This window comes from Prionailurus bengalensis, chromosome C2, assembly GCF_016509475.1.
Source record: "Prionailurus bengalensis isolate Pbe53 chromosome C2, Fcat_Pben_1.1_paternal_pri, whole genome shotgun sequence".
NCBI lineage: Eukaryota > Metazoa > Chordata > Mammalia > Carnivora > Felidae > Prionailurus > Prionailurus bengalensis.
The window spans coordinates 5,652,760-5,676,199 of NC_057350.1; the positions used below are offsets into that span (position 1 = coordinate 5,652,760).

The 23,440-nt window shown below is 46.8% G+C and overlaps 1 protein-coding gene across 1 annotated transcript in view; it reads left to right on the top strand.

The window, feature by feature from the left end:
* DSCAM (DS cell adhesion molecule) overlaps window positions 1-23,440 on the top strand; it is a gene marked incomplete at its 5' end in the record, with an annotated part of 763,637 nt that overhangs the window by 640,973 nt on the left and 99,224 nt on the right. The window contains 2 exons of the mRNA XM_043595968.1: window positions 4,826-4,896; window positions 22,259-22,499. Coding sequence (XP_043451903.1) covers window positions 4,826-4,896; window positions 22,259-22,499 — 312 coding nt within the window. The remainder of the gene's footprint in view (window positions 1-4,825; window positions 4,897-22,258; window positions 22,500-23,440) is intronic.

Sequence of the window (23,440 nt, forward strand, 5' to 3'; positions counted from 1 at the left end):
TCATCATCGCCCCACCCTTCTTTCATGTAACGTTTCAGCAAATTACAGCCCATGAGCCAAATCCCACTTACAACCCTCAAGCTAAGAATAGGTTTTTCATCTTAAAAAGAAGAATATGTCACAGAGACCTCCTGTGGCCTGCAAAGCCTAAATATTTACTACTTGTCCCCTTACATAAAAAGTTTATAGATCCCAGGGGCACCTGGGGGCTCAGTTGGCTAAGTGCCTAACTTCAGCTCAGGTCATGATCTCACGGTTCATGAGTTCAAGCCCTGCATCGGACTCCGTGCTGACATCTTGGAGCCTGGAGTCTGCTTCCAATTCTGTGTCTCCCTCTCTCTCTGTCCTTCCCCCACTTGTGCGCTCTCTCTCTCAAAAGTATTAATAAATAAAATTGTTTTAAAAGTTTACAGATCCCTAATTTAGGCCGTGGTGGGAATGTGGGTTCTGGACTCCTGCTGTATCTTCCGTCACAAAGCTTAGTGCAGAAGGTGTCACTGCCACCTACACAGTGTCCTTACCCAACATTAGAAAATAGCACGGTTCCAATGCCACAATCCCAAGTGTGTTTTCATGTGAGGGCTCACAGATGCGTTTGTCAGACACCCTGGTATATGCTTGACATGCATCAGGGGTCTCACTGTCTAGAGCTGTCTTCCTGACTTCCCTCGGCAGCCTCTAGCCCCTCAGAGAGCAGAAGGAGAGAGAGGAAGTAGGGACACAGGCAAGAGTTAATGGGATTAGATCTAATGGACCGGAGGCGCACTGTCTTACCAAGTTCCTTCAACACCGATCGTCGCATCACGTCCACAGCTGACCCTCGCCCAAGACCAGCTTCCCCATTAGCAGCTGTGCTCCGAACACTATGTGTCACCAGCGCCGGTGCCCGAGGTTGGGTGGCTGATCCCTTCACCGTCTTCGTTATGAAACTGCCCATAGAATGCAGAAGTTCAGATATGCAGGAGCTCGCGGAGAAACCACTGAATTTTTTTCCAGACGCACCAGAGGAGAGAAGGTCAGGATGATGGAAGGGTCACCACATGGAGTCGTTGGGTTTCCATTGGATCTGGTGCTAAGTTAACAGCCCTGGGCATCAGCCTTGATCACAGTCCAGAGAAGCAAGATGTGATCCAGAGGAAGAGTGTCCTCTCTGTGCTGAGCTGGGGACTGAGAGGGAGAGGATATGATGAGGGCTTAAGGAATAAAAGGCATCCACGTGTAACAGTATTCATGAAGGTCAGTGCACAGTAGGACCCTGTGTGGCGTCAACCGTGTTCTTCCAGAAGACGGTCAAGTGAACAGCGTCTGCCCACAGGGAAGAACCAGGCACGCCCTGCGGCTGAGCCTTTAGCAATCTGCCCCCATGGCTGTTGTTTTTCTTCAGCTTCCACTGAAAGACTTTGAGAATTAAACCAAACAAATCACGGGCTGCCTCGCTGTCCCTCATCCATGCCCTATAGTCACTCACTGGCTAACCTAGAATATTCTAGAATGGTTTGGAATGTTCTTCCCCCACCTCCCACACCTCCTCAGGTGTTTGGTCTAACCCACTGCCTGCTCAAGCATACTAGGTCCCCTCCCTCCCTCAACATTCTCATTTTTTAAAAATAGCATCACTCGCCATCCACATAGCATATAATCTACCAATTTATTTTGTTTATGAGCTATTTTTAGTCCCTCCCACAAGGTCAGGAATAGTTGCCTGTTTGGTTCATTGCTGCATCCCAGCCACCTAGAATACTGTTTGGCACATAATAAGTCTTAAGTTAAAAAGTTAAATTAATAAACTATTCACTTGATAAATAGTTATTAAATGAATTCCATTTTTTCCCATGTAGGGGTCAACTGTTCTTTGTTTAATTTGATTTTTATTAAACACTGTCTTTGTCTCCTTCTCCCAGCAAAGAACATTGCTCTCATGCCCAATACCTCCATCAGAAGTGAATGTGTGATAGAATTGTGCAGTTGCCCCTCGGACATTTTTTTTTTCCTTATTTTTTTATTTTTCTTAAGTAGGTTCCATGCCCAGCATGGAGCCCAGTGCGGGGCTTAAACTCAGGCCCTTGAGATCATGACCTAAGCTGAGATCAAGAATCAGACACTCGGGGCGCCTGGGTGGCGCAGTCGGTTAAGCGTCCGACTTCAGCCAGGTCACGATCTCGCGGTCTGGGAGTTCGAGCCCCGCCTCAGGCTCTGGGCTGATGGCTCGGAGCCTGGAACCTGTTTCTGAATCTGTGTCTCCCTCTCTCTCTGCCCCTCCCCCGTTCATGCTCTGTCTCTCTCTGTCCCAAAAATAAATAAAAAAACATTGGAAAAAAAAAATTGAAACTGGCACCAGCCATAGATGAGGGGCTGGAGCAGGCTGTCGGGTGAGGCTGAGAGCCTCCGTGGGGACAGCGGCCGACCAAGCACAGAAAGGAGACCCACAGGGCAGATCTCAGGGCTGGCGTGAGCAGGACGGAAGGAGGCATGGGGAAGGAAGCCAAGTGCAGACTCAACTCCTCCTCTCTCTCTCTCCCGGCCCTTGTAAACATTTCCAGCTGCTCATTACACACCCAGTATCTCCAATTCCCTCCAGGTTCATATTTCTAAAGCGCGATGAACCATTTTTTCTGGAAAATCGTCTTCCCCTCTTGGCATTCTTACTCTCTCCTGGTCCCACCAGCCCTGGCCTCTGGAGTCAGCTCCCTACCCCCGCTTCTCCCCCCTGTATGGAGTCATAGGGTCCTGTTGTCCGTCCTCCAGTAGAAGTTGGGTGCCAGCTTCTTCCTGCCCAGTGCGCTGCTCACCCCAGCCCACCTGCACACTCCGTCTGCACCTGTCGGTGGCCTCATGAAGGCCCACACGTGAGCTTCTCCCCGTGTCATGTTCATGTGCCAAACTGGGGGTCCCTGCTCCTCTGTGCTGTATGGGGCACGCTTTTCCGCAGGCCATTCCTCAAGCCTGTGTGTTCCTAAAGCCCACGGCCCTCCTTCCTGCTCCAATTCTGATTTCCTGACCTTGCCTCTTATGATTTAGCTGGGAAAATGCAATCAGGTTTGAGCCTGCTTCCCTCACCCAGCAAGTCCCCTGAAAGCATCCCCATTCTTTCTTCCCTCCTCCCACCTGGAGGTGGTTGCTCCGATGCCCCCTGGGACCCCTACCACCTCTGCTCCTGATAGAGCCCTTGTGTCTGTGCTTACACGTTGTTCCTTCAAGTGTACCTTTTCATTGTGTGAATTTCCCCCTTTACTTCCCCTTATGCAAAACACTCAATGGCAATCACTATTATTGCTTGTATTTACAGCGTCCATGATTTTCATAGCAATCCTAGGACATGCATTTTATTGTCCTGTTAAATAACGAGGGAAACAGACAGAGAATTAAGTCACCTGCAAAGCACCACACAGCTACTAAGTGATAACAGCCAGAATTTGAACTCAGGCAGAAAGACCAAAACACCCACCAGCTTGGCAACTCCATCCGAGTATGGCTCACGCTTCTCCTGAATCAAGGGAAACAGGTTTCCCTTGACCTCCCTTCTCCCCTAATCTGACCTTTATCTTAGCCCTGCCATTGACTTGCAAACCCTTCAGACCAGTTCACACGCACTGTTTCTGCTTTCTTATCTGCCACGTGCTCCTTCCCCTGCCGCAGAGGGGCATCTCCAAGTCCGTAGATGTGGCCCTTGTGCAGCTCAGCAGGGATCACAGAATTGTCATTCTGACAGCACGTTTGCACCCGAGGGGAGTCTCTTCCTCTGAGTCCTGGGTTACCAGTTGCTTCCACTTCTCAGAAGACACTTGAGTATCTGGTCTGCCGTACGGTGGTGTTTCTCCCAGAGCGCGCATTCGCCATTCTGATAACACGTGAACTCTCGGCGGACAGAAATATTTTCCGCCTCTGAGTTCTACGCTGTGTGCTTAGTGCCGGCACGTCGCTCATGCTAGTGACCGACTGGAACTGGAACGTAATCGGAATCTCTACAACCGTTGAAAATAAGGTGATGCGACTTGCACGCTTTGACTCTTCAACTTTGCTTCTTCTGCCTTCCAAGGCGACAGACTTTGGGTAACGAGAGTTTTTTAATCAGAGAGTGCGAAAAACTAAAGTCGTCTAAGAGACTCAAAGGCAGACGAATCCTGATTTTTTTGTTTTGCCCCAATAGCTCTGAACAACCTGCATGGCCCCAATACCATGTCACTAAACACGAGCTTCCAAGGGAAAGAGAGGGCGCTCCAACAGCCACCGCAGAGGTTTATAAAAGAAATACTGTTGGGGCGCCTGGGTGGCGCAGTCGGTTAAGCGTCCGACTTCAGCCAGGTCACGATCTCGCGGTCCCTGAGTTCGAGCCCCGAGTCGGGCTCTGGGCTGATGGCTCAGAGCCTGGAGCCTGTTTCCGATTCTGTGTCTCCCTCTCTCTGCCCCTCCCCCGTTCATGCTCTGTCTCTCTCTGTCCCAAAAATAAATAAACGTTGAAAAAAAAAATTAAAAAAAAAAAAAAAAGAAATACTGTTTTTCAACTTCCTGTTTTACCTGTGAACTCGCTCAGACTTAGGGTTTATTAATCACGTCGTCAAAGGCGTGGTGAGGAGGTGACAGAAGGACGGGTCCCCAAGGTTCGTTGTTCCTGGGACTGGGTAAACACGGGGTAAATTTAGGACCCAGTTGACTCCGCCAAATTGATTTGCTCCCTGAAGCTGCAAACACGTTTCTCTGTGCTTCCGGGGGGTGTGGCGGGGGGCGGGGGGCGGGGGGGGGGCGTCTTCTGGGCCTGCATGTTGTGTGGACTTCAGTTGGCTCTGGAACTCGGCTCTAACGGGCCTGTGGGCTTTGTTCTTCACAGCTCCTGACGGCCCACCTCAGGAAGTCCACTTGGAGCCCATCTCATCTCAGAGCATCAGAGTCACCTGGAAGGTAAAAACACTTGCATTCCTGACGCTTTTTGCGCGGGGTGTGCCCTTCACTCGTGTTAAATGGTAGGATGCTGAGGCACTCACATTTCGTACAACTTTTGTTTTGCGAAATGAGATTAACCACCCTTTTCTTGAAATCGAATGTGCGTATCCCCATGTTGAACACTCGTGCGGCCGATTCTGTACCCACAAAGAGCGAGGTCGTTTTGCCTTGTTTCCATGCGTGGAATTTGATGGAGTCCTAAGAGCTGGTCTCCACACAAAGAGTGAAACAGATGTGGCCAGCGCGTCTCATTTCTGTCCGGTGGGGCGGGGCGCTCTTTCTAGTGGCTTTTCTCCCAGCGGCACATCAGAGACTGGCACAAAGGCCACTGAGCTGGTGGAATGGACCCCTGCCGGCACTGTTCCACCAGCTCGCGGTGTCCCGGACAGTGCCCGTCACGTCCCCTCAGGGAGCCAGGTGCCATCCTAGGCAGCAGTGACCGCACGTGGCCACAGGTGCGGACCGGCCGCTGGTCAGCCGGTCGCGGGGAGACACAGCTTGAGCGACAAACTGAACAGCTGCCCACTCGGCACAATTTCGTCCGGCTGGCATGTTTTTTCCTAGCAAAGCTGTTGGCGGAGGAAGCGGAGTTGGTGAATGTCCTGGAACAAGCCGGTCACAAGCACCCCCTTGGGTGCACTGCCCGACGTCACTAACGTGGTGGGGGAAACTGTCTAGGGGATTAGTCACCCCTCGATGTGCTCTTACCATTCATTGATGACTGTAGGTCCAATCCCTATTATCCAGAATATTCTTGCCGGAGCCAAACTTGTGTAAGTGGCACTGGCTCTTCCGGCTCTGGTTTCCCTCCCTGCGTTCCATCTCAGAGGAGAAGTCGACAACCACAGCGGGGTCCTTAAGGGGCTCGCCCCTGAAACCCGGGAAGACCTAACTCATCACACCTGCTGTTGCTGTTGCCCTTCCGGTCCCAGCTCCTTAGAAAAGTGAGCTGCGTCCATAACACAAAAGGATCCTCGTTGTCATGGTGGTGTTGACACACTTTAAGGCCACAAGCCCTCCTGCGGCGAGCTCTTACATCCCCTAGCCAGTGCTGTGGCTCCAGAGGACAGCAAGCCAGGACCGTTTAGCCGGACGGACAGTGCAGTCCAAGCAGCGTGGGACGGGGGTGGTGTTTGTCTCTGTGAGCACATCCGCCAGCTGCGAGCATCACACACTGTGTAATAAAAGGCACTCAGCAAGCCGTAACCCTGTCTGCATCCCAGCCACGCTACAGACGGAATGCTGACTCACTCGGGCTCAAAGGCTCTGTGAGGCTTCCTCCACTGGCCCTGCAGCATCTCACACTTTGCCACCGGAAAACACCAGCTATTCCTGTGGTCCCTAAAGCGTTCTGGTCCCTCATGAGAAAGGTGTCTGTCCACAGAGCTCGTACACCGAAAAATGGAAACTTTTGAGACTTTAAAGGGCGTTGCTTTCTGTCTCTAGAAGGAAAAAAAAAGCCAAAGTCGGTAAATTGCAGTTACGTTTCTTGTTAGTGTCAAAAGAATGACCATGTTGTGGGCTCTCAGAAGAAAGCCTTGCTTCCATTAGGTCATGAGCCGGTCGTAATGCATGGTTCAGTGTTTTGCCTCGGAGCAGCGGGCCGACGTTGTGTGGCCCGTCAGCACGCGGACAGGTGCACAGGTGACTTAACAGACCGAACGAGGTAAGGGCTGCTGTTCGCTGGCTTGGCATTTCCTGTTGGCCTGATTATGTAATGGAAGTGCGTCCCCGATTCAACTAAATTGTGCTTTTATCTGCAACCCAAAGTATATGTAAAGGATGATACATTGCAGAAAATATGCCTTGATGTTATTATGGTGTAAAAGTCCCAGATTTATATCTTGTGTACGGAGACTGATCAGAAAAGGGAAGAGAGAAGGAAGTAAAGAAAGAAAGAGAAATCACATTTCCCCAGAGAGGGAGCCCCGTGCCAGTCAGCGGGATAGAAATCCCCCAAGTTGTGAGAGGACTGGGCTGGACACTCATTCAGGGTCACGGGACAGCTCACGGAAGTAGAAGGTGAGCTCAGTGGAGAGAAGACAGAGGAGAGAATAGCCCTGGGGCTTTGGTGGGAAAGCAGCCATTTTAGGCTCTCGACCTCTTAAAGGTCGGGGGCACTTTGGCAGCCTTTCTTTAACACTGGAGCTGGAGACTAAGTTCATTTAATTACTGTGTAAGCAGTGCTTCTGTGACATGCCCCTTCTGTTGAACAAAATAAACAACACGGCTTTCTTTTTTATCCAGCCATGTCTTTCACCAAAGAAAAGTCAAATTTTAAAATTTTCAAGTCTGGTGAAGTTTCCCCAGGGCCGACTGAATGGTCTACCCATAGGGCTCGCCAGGCCACTCAGCACTGGCTGCAGGCTGTCACCCTGCTTTCCTCCAGTGACAATGGTCCCTTAACGTGCCCACAGCTGGCCTCTGCCTCCTCCTTGCCGGTCATGGCCAACACCGTTTGTAACGTTCCCCCTTCTGCCTGCTCGGTCCCTCTGACTTGACTCTCTGTGAAGATGTGTGCATCTCCGAAGTGGAATTAATTATCGGAGCGTCAGTGCCACCCTCACTCTTGGTGACAGCTCAGTGAGACCCCCATCACACGGGTTCTACGTTCTGTTCTATGTTCTGTTGTTCTGTGAGCTCCTGAAGGTCAGGGAGTGTCTCATCCATCTTCGGTCCCCAGTGACTGGCACCTTGGCATGCATGAATGAGTGAATGAACAAATGATTGGCGGAGGACATCTGTGAGCTGAGAATGATGAGGTCCATAGCATAGATGTTCCATATCACAATGGCCTCTGAAGCCTTCCATCGTTCAGCACCTGCCGTGGAGAAGGCACCCTAGCTATGAGGAAATCCGAGCCTCAGGCTGTACTATCATGAGGGTCTAACCCATGCTACAGTGAGGTTCTCCCGAGCCTACCGTGGGAGGACACCCAAAGATGTGAGCCCTGCTCTGTGGGGCAGACGGACGGCCAATGGGCTTCTCCTGTAATTTATTGAAAACTGAGTGGCCGTAATGGTTCACAAATTTTGTGTTAGGTGTCAGAGGAAATGGCCCTTTGCACGTCACATCAAATGTCAGCCTTCAGGCAGATGTCCGAGAACCAGGGCCATATTAAATCGGGCTTTTAATACTTTTACGTATTTGGAATTAAATAAAAATGCTGAGCAGCACCTTGGCAGCAACTCTAGAGGTAACATCAGTGGTTCTAAATAAATAAAAATAAATGATACTAAAGGTTCACTTTCTAGCTCTGGCTCCCCCCTCAACCCTTTAAAGAACAGAAGGGTCTGCAGAAGCAAATACAATTTACTGCATGTTTTTGCTGGCATTCCTTAAAATCAGAACAAATATGTAAAGCTACCAATTATTGATAAAAGATTTGATAAAGGACCTGCAAAATCATAAAACTTAAAGGAGAATTCTTTGGTTTGTCAGAAAACTGCGGTTTCAGTCCGTGTCCCTAAGTGTCAAAATACCGACGGAACAAGTCTCTTTTGAAAGTGCCCATCACCTTCTCTTCTTGCCAGTCTTAGAATCCACGGATTCCATTTTATTGCAAATGCAGGACAGTTTGATTGCCCGCTATTTGCATGTGCTTATAACAGAAAACCTTAAGCCTCTGGAATATTTAACTATCACAGGTATTTTAAAACACTTCTCCAGGGGCGCCTGGGTGGCGCAGTCGGTTAAGCGTCCGACTTCAGCCAGGTCACGATCTCGCGGTCCGTGAGTTCGAGCCCCGCGTCGGGCTCTGGGCTGATGGCTCGGAGCCTGGAGCCTGTTTCCGATTCTGTGTCTCCCTCTCTCTCCGCCCCTCCCCCGTTCATGCTCTGTCTCTCTCTGTCCCAAAAATAAATAAAAATGTTGAAAAAAAAATTAAAAAAAAAAAAACCACTTCTCCAGAGGACACAATTTAAGGCAGAGGTTTTTTGTTTTTTTTGTTTTTCCTATTGACGTAAATATTTCCTTTTGTTTAAAACGAGAAGTCCGTTTAGAGCCGCAGGCCATCCGGAAACTACGGAATTTTCAGCTGTTTCAATATTGCCGTGCTAAAAACAGCTGTCAAACTGATGACTCCAGAGAGGTCCCTGAGAATGACTTGGCCACTTTTCTTGCCCCTTCGGTGTCCACCCCTCTGGCTGGATTTCATTTAGAATGAACAATGTTGGAAAAGAGACACCTGATTTCCATAAAATATGAACATCGCGTATTTAGGGGGTTAAATTTCAGTAAGCTGAAGAATGCTTTTAACCAAACACCACATCTACACAATCCCCAGTAATTCCCACCGATTAAAGCACCACTGCAATCTATCTATCGTATGTTTCTGAGATGAGCTCTTCCAATGAGAAAATGGCTTAGCTCGTCATTTAAAAACAGAACTGCCTTCTTGCCAGTGACTTTCATCATAATGATTTAATAAATGGCAGGTTCCCCTTGACTCCTGCATCTAAATCCCCCTACCCAGGAAATGGCTTGCTGTGTTGGAAAAGACAGCCTTCTAGAACAGTGTTCCCTGGCTGGGATCCCTGAAGCACTTGCTCTCTACCAGGCATTGTGTTCAATTTTGCATACATTATGCCATTAGATCTGTGTACCGAGTACGTCAGGTTTTGTACAAACTCCTGACGTTAAAGGGATTTGCCCAAAATCCGAGGGCTGCGGACTATCTGCTTGAGGACCCTCACACAGCTTTTCCAACTGGTTTCTAAGCAACCGAAAAGCTAAGGTACTTGAAATGCCAAGATTGCAGCTTGGGCCCAAGTGAAGTTCAACAAATATTAGTTTCTTGTCCTGTTCCTTCCAACCTCATGTTATAAATTTTACCCGACATTAGTGTTAGAGGAGAGAAGAAAAATGTAACTTTTACCTTCTCCCTCTTTCTTTCCAACTGTAAACTTGAACCTTAGCGTAACTGGACCAGTAAGTCAACACCCCTTTTTCCAACATCAGTTGAAATTGAAAAGGGTTGCCTTGAAATTAATTTTACTTCATTTCTTGCTTCTCACTTTAATCCTCAGGCTATGAAAAATTACAGAATTTACATTTCTTAATTTGTTCTAGAGTTGGATTTACAGCAGCTTTATTAAAAATCCCGATGACCAACATGTGTTACAAATATTTAAGTAACTATCAGCCCTTCTCATATTAACAAGCCAGGCTCTTTCCCCTATAGTAAGAGAAGAAAAATCCAAGCTGATTTAAAAACCTTTTGGGCATCCACATAGCCTAGGAGTATTCTCTCTCAGCTTCTTAAAGTTGAGTCGCTCTGGGAGGATAGAGGGCATATCTTGTCTTGTTTTTGTTTGTTCACTGTATCCCCCGTAGAATTATATTTAAATATGTGTTAAATGAACACATGAACAATTTCTATTGCTTGCATTCATGTTAAAATATTCATATCAAGAGGAAGTACCTTGTTTTTGGAAACCTTTTTTTTTTTTTTACTGTGTTCACATCTTACTTTTTTGTACATGCATAACATACACAAATCCCTTTAACAACCCCATCCATTGCTTATTTGCTTCATTTGGCAGGTATTTGGCATCTCTCTCCATCTACCCCTTGGGTTAGCCTTCCTGGTTTAGCTGTGTGATTGGCCTTCACCACTGACCCTAGTTCTCTGTCCCAGAGAGAGCCTTGATCCAGACTGCCCAAGGGTCCTGGCTGACCTCCCAACCTAAGCAGGCAAGTCTCTTGGTTCCCAGCCCCCAAGTGCAGCAAAAAGATGCTGGCCAGCTTCCCAAAGGCTGCTTAGTGGCCAGGAGTGTGGGTCCAGGTCTGACACCAGGCATGCTGGAGAGATTGGCTGGAACTCAGCATAGGAGGGACATCCCATTGTACGGCTCCAGTTAATTGACCCTGACAGGACACAAGTTGAGCTTGGACTAAGGACTAGGATCAAGGCCATCTCCATTCACCAGCTGGCAATCCTTTCAGATGGCTTGTTCTATAAGTTTCACACTGAGGCTGGATGAACATGACCCAATACAAGACGTCAGAGGCACTTTCGTTGTTCTGTTTCAAAGATGTTAGGTGATAAACTGCTAGCGAAGAGTGTTAGGAGGCAGAGATGGTTTTTTTGGCTTCATAGAGAACACTATCAAAAATGCAAATAAGAATAATGATAACAATCACAAAGTTAGAGCTAAAAGAACATTCTGGACATTTATTGATGACCAGCTACAGGTCTTTCTTTGTCTAACACAGCAACATCATATTTTACAAGTGAATTAGGTTGTAAAGGTGGGACATTAGGGGAGAAAAGGTGGGGAGCACCTGAGTGGCTCAGTCGGTTGAGCGTCTGACTCTTGATTTTGGCTTAGGTCATGATCCCAGAGTCAGGAGATCGAGCCTCGTGTCAGACTCCTTGCTGAGCATGGGGCCTGTTTAAGATTCCGTCTCTCTCCCTCTGCCCCTTTCCCCCACCCATGCTCTCTATTTCTGTCTCTAAAAAAAAATAAAATAAAATAACTAAGATGGGACATTAGGATAAAAATTGCTTATGAGTGAATAATATTAAAAATTACTTAATTTCCTATTAAGTACACTATGCATAATTTTAGCTATGAAATTTTACAGGGACATATGTGTATGAATATATACTACTTCTAGTGAAAAATTAAGAGTATATGCAAAAATATCACTTGACGACATTTCATCATGCATCAAGGAGGATTAACATAAGTTAAATGTCTCTACAAGTAAATTGCATATAATAAGAATACTTGGATATCATTTAAAAAGTAATAGATTAGACTTCAGGAAAATCACGTATTACTCCCATGACCACACCTAATAAAAATGACCTCCAGCAACTTACTTTGTCTTTGCTGAAACTCAAACCCTTTACAATAGTTCCATTCAGAGAGTTTTTTCTTATTTTATCATAAACGAATGGACATGTTTGTAAGTATTATCTTCCCTACTCATCTGTCAGTACTGACTTGATAACAGAGAGGATAAAAGACATGATGACACTTTAGAATATGCAGGTTGAACCCTTGAATGACAGCCTCAATTTTGATCCCTATGCAGGATGCTGGCCCCCAGGTGGCTCTGGGTAGCACAGCCCATTCTGCTAACAATACATCCCAGTAAATATAAATATTGTGAAATTTGCCTTACCAAAAACAAAACAAAACAAAACAAAACACAAAGCAAAACCAAAACAAAAAACAACAGCAACAACAAATAAATAAAAATTTTATTTTAAATAATCTAATAATGAATGACTAGGTAGTAACTTTAAGAAAAATATTCATAAGATTGCCTCGTGTTTAGTTTTACTGGTTCTCATAAAATACTAACTCTGCTTTTAACAGAGAACAAGTCAGATCAAGCTACAGTGAGTATGGTTCTAACCATCATAAAACCAATTGGCACCCATCAAGTGAGTGAATGAAGATACACCATTTTATTTGCCTGATTTTCCTGGAGAGCAGTCATTAAGCCATCTTGCTGATGACATTTCTCATCTTATCAGAGAAATCAAATAAGGTAGTTAAGTTAATAAATGGGGCACCTATGTTAGAATGAAAAAATCAAACAAATAAAGGAACACATGTCCGACCAAGAATTGCACAGGCAATGTAATGTCCTAGACATGTCTCTTAAGGCAAAGGAAGAAATATGATGCTGCTTTTATCATTTAAAACCAGGCTGGACATAGTTCTTTGTGGTCTGTTTCAGGAAGAACTCTGGCCAGGACAGCATGAGCCAATTGCTGTAGGAGACTGTCCTGTATCCAGTTTCCACATTCTATGTTCAGGATAACATGAAAGCAAACAGAAAAACACAATGTATGTTTTCAGATTCATTTCACCACTACAAATGCATTTAACTAAATGCAGTAAGATGTAACCAATCAACTCTATCTCGTATAATTTTTTTTTAAAGCCAGCTCCTCTTTGTAGAAATCTCTTTGAAAACTAGTTTTACGTTCTTTCAATTCTTGTGATGGATTCCTCCCGTTAGCACATGCTTTTGAAAAGTTTAAGTTGAGATGTAAAATAAAAATGCTATGTGCTTTGAGTAATCACAGAAATATGGGCAATGAAACAATTCTATCTTTTAAAGATATATTATCATTTTTTTGTGTTTTTTCTGGAAGTTAACCATCTAAAGTTGAAAATAAGCCCTGTTTTTATGTACATAACAGAAGAATTCAGGAGGCATATTATTGACTTCTGGAAGTCAGAATCCCCAAGGAAGGAAAGTATGAGGTATAGAATGTGCAGGGTCACTCCAGGGTCAACACAGGACCTGTGGCTCTCTTTGCGTTTGGGCATGTGTTGGCCTCATCCCCCATCTGAGAACCAGACTGGTCCCTTGGGGGTCCCATGTCCAGGATAGCGTGTTCCTGGCAGGGGAGACTATCCTATTGAACACTCAACACTTCTCCTCCATTACATTCGTGAGTGTTCATGCCCATAGGTCCTTCAGTTGAGGCCAATGCCTCTCATTACCAAAGCACAAATAAGAAGCCAAGTTTAATAGCTCTGTGGAAGCAATGGGCCGTATGCTTCAACCATGACATAAAGAGTAGATGGTCGATACTAAATCCATGATCGAAAGTCCACTGTTGATGCAGGCACTGCTGCTCTTCCCATAGGACCCCAGTTAGAACTTTGCCATCCCCGCAAGAAGGAGGACTGACTCCCATCAAACACTCAGCCCAAACCCTGGCCCCTCTCAGACCCTCCTGTCACAGAGGTGCGTCTCCTCACACCATTGCTCACCTCCCATCCCCTCCCCGCCTCCAACCCCAGCGCAACCCATGAATTCTACCCTGCACGTTGATTCAGTCCACAGCATTGTGTCCCACAGGGGTCTGTATGCCATTTCTGTCAAGGGCCAAAGAGTAAATACTTGCAGCCTTGTGAGTCCTATAGCCTCTGTCTTAACCATTTAGCTCTGCCACTGGAGGGCAGAAGCAGACAGCCAAATGAGTGCATCCAAGTTCCAGTAAAACTTTACTTAGACATACTGACCTTTGAAGCTCACATAATTTTCACACGCCACAAAACATTCTCCCTCCTTTCAATTTTGCAGCCATGTAAAAATGTAAAAAGTGTATACGTTCTTAGCTAAGGGCCACATAGAAGAAATACCCAAAGAGACCTGGCCCCTCGACCATAGTTTGTCAACCGTGCTTTACTGAAGAAGGCAACGCCTGGGAAGCAGCCGTATGCAATTGGAACACATCACAAATAAGCTTCCTGTCACTTGGCTCTTTGAACCAAGATTTAAAGCACTGAAGGACTTCCTTCTGAAGTTTGGATCTTCTTTGGTTCTTCTGGATAGAAAATACATAGCAAAAGTTACAAAAACTGTGACAGAAGCAACTCTTCGTATGGTTGAGGCAGGCCATTTCTCTACGAAGACACTAATACCTTTGAAAACACTGCCTTTTGCACTTGCTTAGCAGATCTGGACCAACTGTGCCCCCAGATCTCCTTGGCCACCCTACCATCCCCAAGGGCTCCCATTACCTACAGGGGAGGTAGCCCAGGTTGTCACCCTCTAGTCTGCATAGGAGGAGCCAAGCCCTTTGAGATGACTCAGGTGTTGCTAAATAGTTGGGGTCCCAGCCCTATGTTCACAAACTGGTACACGCTCTCTTTCGACATCCTAACCAAAACTCCTTTCCCTCTACATCCCCATTGCCTGCACGATGTCTAGACACTCAGGTGGGACCTGTCTCCCCAAACATCACAGTGTCCAGGTTCATTCTTTCTTGGCTGGGCCCTGGCTACATCCCTTGTGGCCAACGGAGATGTCTCCTGCACCCCTCCCCACTCTATCCCTGCTCATTCCCTCGTATGAACCTGGGCACCTTCATTCTCCATGCCATTTCTCTCCAACAGACTCCACTCGCAGACTCTGGGACACTGTGAGTCATCTCTGTTGGCTCTTCTGGCCAACTCTGTTTCTCAGAAACATCTAGACATCTAGAGGCGCTGACATTAAATGTGGGATATTCTGGAGACCAGCTCTCAGAGCCAGTACATATAAAATCAAGTAGGGTCTGCGTATGTGCTGTGAATTCCTTTGTTAGGTCTTTGGTAGAAACCGTTGGATAAGCCTCTCTGGCTGGTGAGAAATGCTGTGTGTGGTTATCAGATGGCAGGGACAGTGACATTCCGAAAAGGGAGGGGACCCAGCAAGAGGAGCGATTCAACAAATGTTTATTGGCTGGATGAATGAATGACTGAGTGAATGAATGAATGAAATGAGAGCCACCCCACACTTTAGAAAATAAATAAATGAAGTCCTGTTATGCAATAGTTAACCTCAATTTGATCCCATAAAATTGTAAGAGCCTGTTTCTAAAATTCTACATGTGTTTTCCAAGCCTGCGCATACGCTTGGCCCCTGCCTCTTCCCTAGCTGCCAAATCTGACTGGAATAGTAACTACCAGCTACAAGTCAGAGTTCCTGGCCTCCCAATACTGTGTGTATTTCAGAGTTCTGTCATTCGCTGTCAATTTCTCAGCCCTGAACTGAATAGCTTCTGTGTTCCAAAGCACATCTCATGGGCAGATCACATGTCCACTTTGTATTTCACAACATGTGACCCTTCATTCTGTCCTGACCACTGGATGACAGTAACTTTTGGGGAGGGCGTCACGTGGCCATGTGTATCCCTCATAGGAGACACACGGCGTGGACACTGTATTTTGTGCAGACAGAGACAAGGGGCAGACCTCTTCTCTTGGACATTGCTTCCTCAAAACCCACCGTCCATTTACTCAGAGCGGCCGCTCAGCCAGGGGTCTATGCAGCAAGGCGTGGTCCCCCTCCAACTGAGGCCGCATGTGAAGCAGAGCCCCTTCCCCGCTGTGCCACTCACGGGACTGTGAAGGTCTGACAGTCATTATTTGCTCGTGTTCCCTTTGGTTCCACAGAGAGACCAGGAAAATGGGTTATTAGTGACCTGAAATTTGAGGAATCAGTGGTTGTTTAACTACATTGTCCATCCCAAGCAAGGCCAATATTCAACTCTGTAAAGACTCCCCAAGACAACAACAGTGGTTCTCAGGCTTGAGCATACATCAGGATGCCCTGAAGGGCTTGTGAAAACACAGATCACCACCTCTACCCCTCAGCGGGTTTCTGATTCAGAGGGGATTCCCTAGCTTTCTCCCACTCCAGACATCCCCACCCCCACAGTCATCACAGATCCCTCCTGAAGGGTCCCTCGGAGGTATTCCTTCCGGGGTCATCTCTTGTGATCTCGCCTGGGTGCAGCAGGGAAGGTCGACTGCATTCCAGCAACGGCTGGTCTTCCTCTAGGCTCAGGTGAAGTGTTCCTTCTCGGGAACCTTTTTGCCCACAATGGGAAAAGGCATCTCTCTCTTTTCCCTTCCATGCTACCCAGTGCCAACCTTGGGCACCACAAGCACAGTGCTCTGCTTTAATCACGGATTCACTTGCAGGTGTCCACTTGTATGGGAGAGGCACCAGCCCGTACTGCTCTATTTAATGCATCCGTTCACTGCGCAAGCTTACTGAGTAGCTGCTATTTATGGTGGGGAGCAGGGAAGGGGGCTGGAGGGATAACGTGAACGAACATGAGAAAAGACAGACCGCCACCCCTGTAATAAAGGGATATGAGGACAGGTTTCATTTTAAGTGAATTTGGAGCAATCTAAAAGGAAAATTTGCGATTCATTTTTCCCCTGAGTTACTCAACATGCCTGAGCAATGTGGTGTTCCTGGAATGCAGAAGTCTGCGGTAGAGGTTTTAGCTCTCATGGTTGGCCGGCAGGTGAATCCTGGCAGTGAGCAGAGTCCATTCACCTGTGGTGGGAAGGGGGAGGGGAGCGTGCCAGAAACAGGCCCCGGCTAGTGCTTTTCTAAAGAAGAGATGCCTGTTCTCATCACTCACGTCCTTGATGGTGCTGTGAGCATTTGCACATCCCTGTTTTTACCAACTTTTTAAAGACCTCTACATCTGCCACTGCGGCTCCCAGGCTGATTTGGATGAATGCATAAAATACTGGCACTTGCAAAACCACACAGATCCATTGACAAGGTGCTACTGTTGTCATGGAGATCAAAAGAGACAGTTTCTTAAAGGAAGTGGGGGTTGGCAGGGGGGGATCGGAGGCTGGAGAAAGGGCGCCTAGAAGGATGAAAGAAGGCTGTTTAGGGAGACTAAAGGAGGAAGAAAATGCCAGGGCCAGAAAGGGGACAGAGTACCCCAGATGGCAGATAAATGAGGCACATGGGAAGAAACCGGGCTCATTACTGGATCCAAAGGCAGATGAAAGGAAGAGTAGTATTCAACGTGGAAAAATAATTAACCCCTACGTGAGAAACGCCATAGTGAATAGAGAAGGGCTTCTCGTGGAACTGTAGCACACTCTGAGGGGTTTGAGAGAAGGTAGGAACAGAACCCCCCATAAATCAGAGCCGTCTGTAAATAACGACATCTTCCAGTGCGGAAAGGGACTCAGAATGTTGAATTCTACAATATAGAGTGAAGGGGGCCCTCCTCCACTTTAGACTTCCTTCCTTTGTTCTTTTTGTCTTCATTTTTCCGTTCACTTACTCTCCAGAATCTTCCTTTAATATGTATTAAGAGGACTGGTTGGCAGGTGAGGTTTGCTCTAAACCTGTGGGTCTGCCTTAAGTGATCCTTATTGTATATTTTTTAATGTTCTTATTTATTTATTTGTTTGTTTTTGAGAGAAAGAGAAAGAGAAAAAAACACAAAACACAAGTGGGGGAAGAGCAGAGAGAGAAAGGGAGCTCCAGGCTCTGAGTGCAGAGAGCCCAACGCGGGGCTCAAACCCATGGACCGTGAAATCATGACCTGAGCTGAAATCAGCCGCTTAACCAACTGAGCCACCCAGGCGCCTCAAGTGATCCTTATTATGAAAACATGTAGCCCATCAGCTGGCTAAGGAAGTGAGCAAACTTTCTGGAATACCTGTTTTAAGAAGGAAAATAAAAAGATCACTTTGTCCAAATAAGTTGGTTCTTTGAATGCTATTTGCTGCTTTAACGGGGCCTGGAAAATGAAGCCGGACCCTTCCAAATCCTGCCTGGATCTCTCATCCTGATGCGTGAGCTGCCACACTAAGTGACCACGTGGAAGCCAGCTCTCAGCTTGAATCTCAGTTGCACGGTGCTCCTGAGACCTTCTTCCGTACTGGCTCATCCAGGCCTCTGATCGGGCCTGTATCGTGATTCCTGATTCCGGGCATCTCGTCCATCTTTAAGCCTTTCCCATTAGCCCTGGACCCAGTCAGATTATAAACCTGCAACGGAGGTCATTCCTACCCGTCACTTTTGTTGAGCCTCATCTGTGCTCAAAACCCTTCTCTTCTGCATCTCCCGTAACATTTTCTGAGAATGTCGCCTGTGCTGAAGTTCCGTTTTAGACGAGTGAGTGGGTGAGATTTCAGGCATGCTTGTGAGAATCCTTGTGCGCTTGGAGCTTGCATTCAAGTCCTTGGAAACCAACATTCGATACGGACCGGTGGCCGCAGGAGGGGATGGAAGTGATCAGTTCTTGCTGAGCCGATGGCTGAAGGAGAGAGAACAAGAGGCTGAAGGAGAGAGAACGTGGATGGAGGCAGTCGAAGGAAAACGATGAGCTGGAGAATGAGTTGGGTTTTGACAGAGGAGGGAGAGGAGTAGTCTCTGATGCGGGGGAGCAGTGGGGAGAGGCTCATGAGATGGGAAAATGCAAGAGAGCTAGAACTTCCGTGCTTGTTCAGCAGCCCGAGAGAACCCTAGGTCATCAGGGAACGTCCAGGAACATCCTTGTTAAATCTCAACTACAGGTACAGCTGAGATTTGGAGAGAAGGGGCATGATCGAAGTGGTTTCTTAGGAAATTTGCCTTCTTCAGTAACCTGCAACCCAGATTCAAGATCTCTACCTGGTTTCCTCTTTTTCCTTTCTTCCACTGTTAACTCCATTCATTTAGTTTCATTAAACAAATGAAAACATTTTTTTTCGATCACAATTTGATGCTATTTAACATCAAACTGGTTGATGGTTCTGAAACCATCTTCCACATTAGGATTTCTTCTTTACATACATCTACCTTTATCCCAGGTCAACACATGCTCCAAGGCTCAGATGTTTAAAGCATCATTGCAAACAAACTTGAAAGTAAAGGGTATTCTGTACTAACTTGCCTTGGGATGATGTGAAGCTCATTGCCAGACAAATGGATTCAGGGGCCACCACTGTTCCACACCCCCTGTCCCCACTGGCCTGTTGCCCATTCAAATCAGAGAGAATCTCCAGGGTCACTTTCAAAACACTTTGGAATGCGCACCACAGTCCCTAACATTTCCTATACTGAATGTACAAAAATCCTGTTTCTATGGATTTGTAAAAAGGTAAGAGTTTTTCAGTGTTTCCAAGGATTTCTTTCATGTAAACACATCCCTGAGTTGAAATCTGACTGCTCAGCCTACAAAATAATGATAAAACATAAACCCTGCCTGATATAGTTAGAATTTTGTCTCGTTTTTGCGCATGCAAGCAATGCTTTCTCTTCGTGTGATTTGTTAAATGTTTCTTTGATTTAAAAATGTCTAGCATAATTATGCTAGTTAGAATGTATTCTTACCCATGGGAGGGAAAAAAAGGAAGATTTCTCCACCCTACCCATGCAGCCAGATCACAGGCATGATTAATCTCCCAAACCCAAGGAGCTAAAAGTCAGCAAGCAGGTTCCTCTACCCTGGAAGGTTTAGCTAAATTGGTTGCCGCGCTGTGTAAACGTATTCTGATGGAAATTGCCTCTATTCCCTTCTCTCGCTTCTTGATCCGATGCGTAACCACCGTATTGGGATCCTGACCTAGTGTCTGAGGGGGTCTTAAACCTACACAGTGAGTCACTTGAAAAATTAGAATATTTAATGAGTCTAAACCTAATCTTAAAAAAGATATATCATTTATATTTGGGTCACTATATTTAACATTAAAAATGTTTTAATGCTTATTTATTTTTGAGAGACAGAGAGAGAGAGACAGAGCATGAGCAGGGAAGGAGCAGAGAGAGAAAGGGAGACCCAGAACCAGAAGCAGGCTCCAGGCTCCGAACTCTCTGCACAGAGCCCAACGCGGGGCTCTAACTCACGAGCCGTGAGATCATGACCTGAGCCGAAGTCAGACATTTAACCAACTGAACCACCCAGACGCCCCATGCTGTATTTAACATTTAAAAACTACATGAAATAAAAGATATACCTGTTTTAAATTTGACTTAGAGATGACTCTTGCAGGGAAATTAATTTCATTAATTAATGAAATGATATAAATGCCACTCAGGGGTTGTGGTAAAACAATTTCCATGTCATCAAATTCTCAAAATCTAAAATCTTTTGATCCGATTTCATACAAAGTGAAAAGTCATAGCTCATCACTGGAAAAACAAGATTGCATAGAGCTGTGCTTATAAAAAAGATCTCGCGTCAGGATCCAATGGTGCCGACTTGACTATGAACGCACTGGTTTACATGCCTGTTTCGTCGATCTCTATCCGATCTACGTATTCGCCTGAAATCAGACTGCTTGTTGAGGAAGACAGCTGCAATCCAAGAAAACCAAATATGAGGAAACTTGCTTTAAAAGATGTGATTTTACTGCTCCTCTATAGCTCAGACTAACACTCCAACGTAACCGGTGGTATCTAATCCCACTGGGAGGGTGCCTATTAGGCAATTCATCAATATTTGCTGAAATTCATTAATGCTGCCCAGAACCTCCTTCTGCCTGTGTGGATGCTGCTGCCTCGCGCTTTGCCCTTGATGAAGGACTAGCTCACCAGCCAGCCCCGCCCCATCTGCTCCCTAGCCACCATTCCTGGCTGCCCTGTGCGGCCACCCTGCCTCTCCCAGCCGCTTTCTGCAGGCATCTGGCAGTATGTCCTCACCTCCCAGGCCCGAGCCCTGGCCACCCTTCCAAGTCCACGGGGAATGGCCCCTTCCAACCGCTCCGAGTTCACCGCTTTCTGGACGCCTGCTGGCCTTCGCATCCAGGGCCGGACACTCGACACTTGAGAGTCTCTCTGGTTTCCTAAGTGTTTACTCCCTCTCTCCAATTGGATTGTCAGCACTTGGGGGACAGAGAAAGTCCTCATGCTCCTGAGGGCTCTAAGCCCACGGTTTGTAGTGAAATACAGACACACAGATACTCACACGCACACCAGACAAAACACAACTATGCACACATACACAGTTGCACACACTCGTATGCAAACACACATGTACTCACACACAGACATAGCACAAATACACATACACGCTTGCACATACACTCACATACACACTTGTGCTCACACATAATGCACACGCAGACATAATACAAATACTCATATATGTACACTTGCACACAAGTAAGTATCTCTTGACTGCCTGAAAGTCTGCAAAACCTCCCTGAAAAATCACCGTTGTGTTGCTCTTATAATTGTAAAGAGTTTGGCTTCTTTTAAAAATCCAAGATGTTGGCTAACATGTTCTGTCTTCAACTCAGCAGACCCTCTGTCGTTAGCAGAGACTAGCCAACTATAGCCTCACCCCTGCCCAGGTTACATCCCCATGAAATGATTCCAAAACGATTTGTGCCTTAAGGAAAGAAGTCTGCCTTCTTGTCATTGGTGGACCCCCTTCACATGCAGCTCTCAGCTGGAAACACCTTTATTCTGGAACATTCCATTAAAGTGGAAGCTCCACGAGGGCAGGGACCTTGTTTTAAAAACTCATTTCTGGGGGCACCTAGGGGGCTCAGTCGGTTAGGGGTTCGACTCTGGCTCAGGTCACGATCTCACGGTTTGTGAGTTGGAGCCCCACGTCAGGCTCTGTGATGACAGCTCAGAGCCTGGAGCCTGCTTCAGATTCTGTGTCTCCCTCTCTCTCTGCCCCTCCCCTGCTCTCTCTCTCTCTCTCTCTCTCTCTCTCTCAAAAATAAATAAACATTCAAACAAATTTTTTTAATAAAATAAAACAAAAAATCATTTCCGCTCCCTGTCAGAGCAGCTCTTACTCAGTAGATTTTGCTGGGTGAAGGTGTGAAGATTGGTGTCCCCGTGGGATGGCTGGTGGACCTGGGGCACCACATGCGTACGTGGTGTTTCCGACCCCCGAGGAGGAGTACGCGGCCAAAGGCAGCTGCGCATGAGCTCACTGCAAACATCCCTGTCTCGACTCCTGTTAGGACACCTCCTACCTTCATCACCATGGCCGTCCGACTGTATTCCGCTTCCCTAAGAGGCGGGTGGGTGCGGGCTTCCCTCCTGTCCTTCTCAAGTTTTCCTTAGTGCGTTCTTTTCTTCTCCTCTTCAGGCTCCCAAGAAACATTTGCAAAATGGGATTATCCGTGGCTACCAGATAGGTTACCGCGAGTACAGCACCGGGGGCAACTTCCAATTCAACATTATCAGTATCGACACCACTGGAGACAGTGAGATTTACACCCTGGACAACCTCAATAAGTTCACCCAGTACGGCCTGGTAGTGCAGGCCTGCAACCGGGCCGGGACGGGACCTTCTTCTCAGGAAATCATCACCACCACCCTCGAGGATGGTAGGTTCTGGAGGCGGCCGCTCGGGCCTTTCCTTCCTCAAGCGTCTGCTCTGGTCTGGTGGCCACTCTGGCCCCCGACAGCCTGGCTCCTGCTGGCTCTGCCGTGACAAAGGTGCCAGGCCCGGGCCGGGGACTGGGGGTTCCAGGGAAACTTGCCTTAATTCACTCACCAGCTGCAGGGACTGGGTCTCACCCTTGACTGCAGAGCCCAAATCTGTTCCTCTCCAGCATCTCCAGCATCTCCATCATTCCAAGCAGGAGAATTGGGCTTTTCCCGAGTGCATCCAAGGCTCTCCCTAGGACCGACTAGGATGTAGAAATCTGATTTTCTAAGAATTTCTTCCAAATCAATGTTAAAGGGGATTTTTCTTTCTTTCTTTTCTTATTTTTCTTCTTCTTCTTATATTATTATTATTATTATTATTATTATTATTATTATATTATTATTATTTTGGATTGCTTTCTATTTTCAACCACTCTGCACCAGAGAAAGGAATGAGCAGGGTCCTGGAGCAAATCTCACGGTGACCAAGCACCCCCTAGTGACCATGAGGAGTTACTTCACCCTTCTCCCATGCCTTCCAGTCGTGCTGGAAAAGCAATAGAGAACGGTGTCCAGAGGCCCAAGGTTAGGGGCAGAGATAAGGCATGGGGTTCATTGTCACACTAAGTGTAGATTTTTAAGGCGACAACTTCGCACGCTGGGGACTTGCATCCATAACTTCCGACCATTTTTACAGGGAGAGAAGTCTTACAAAACCAGGAACCCTAAAACTGGGATTTTTCTCTCCGACTCCATGGTCTTTGCAATCATGGCTACGTATGCCTTTTGGTTTTCACTTCAATGCTCATGGTGCACCGATGTGTGTGTTTCTGTTGATACTTTGTCCCTTCTCCCAGCCTAAGCTTTGCATAAACTCAATGTGAAGAAAACAAGACCT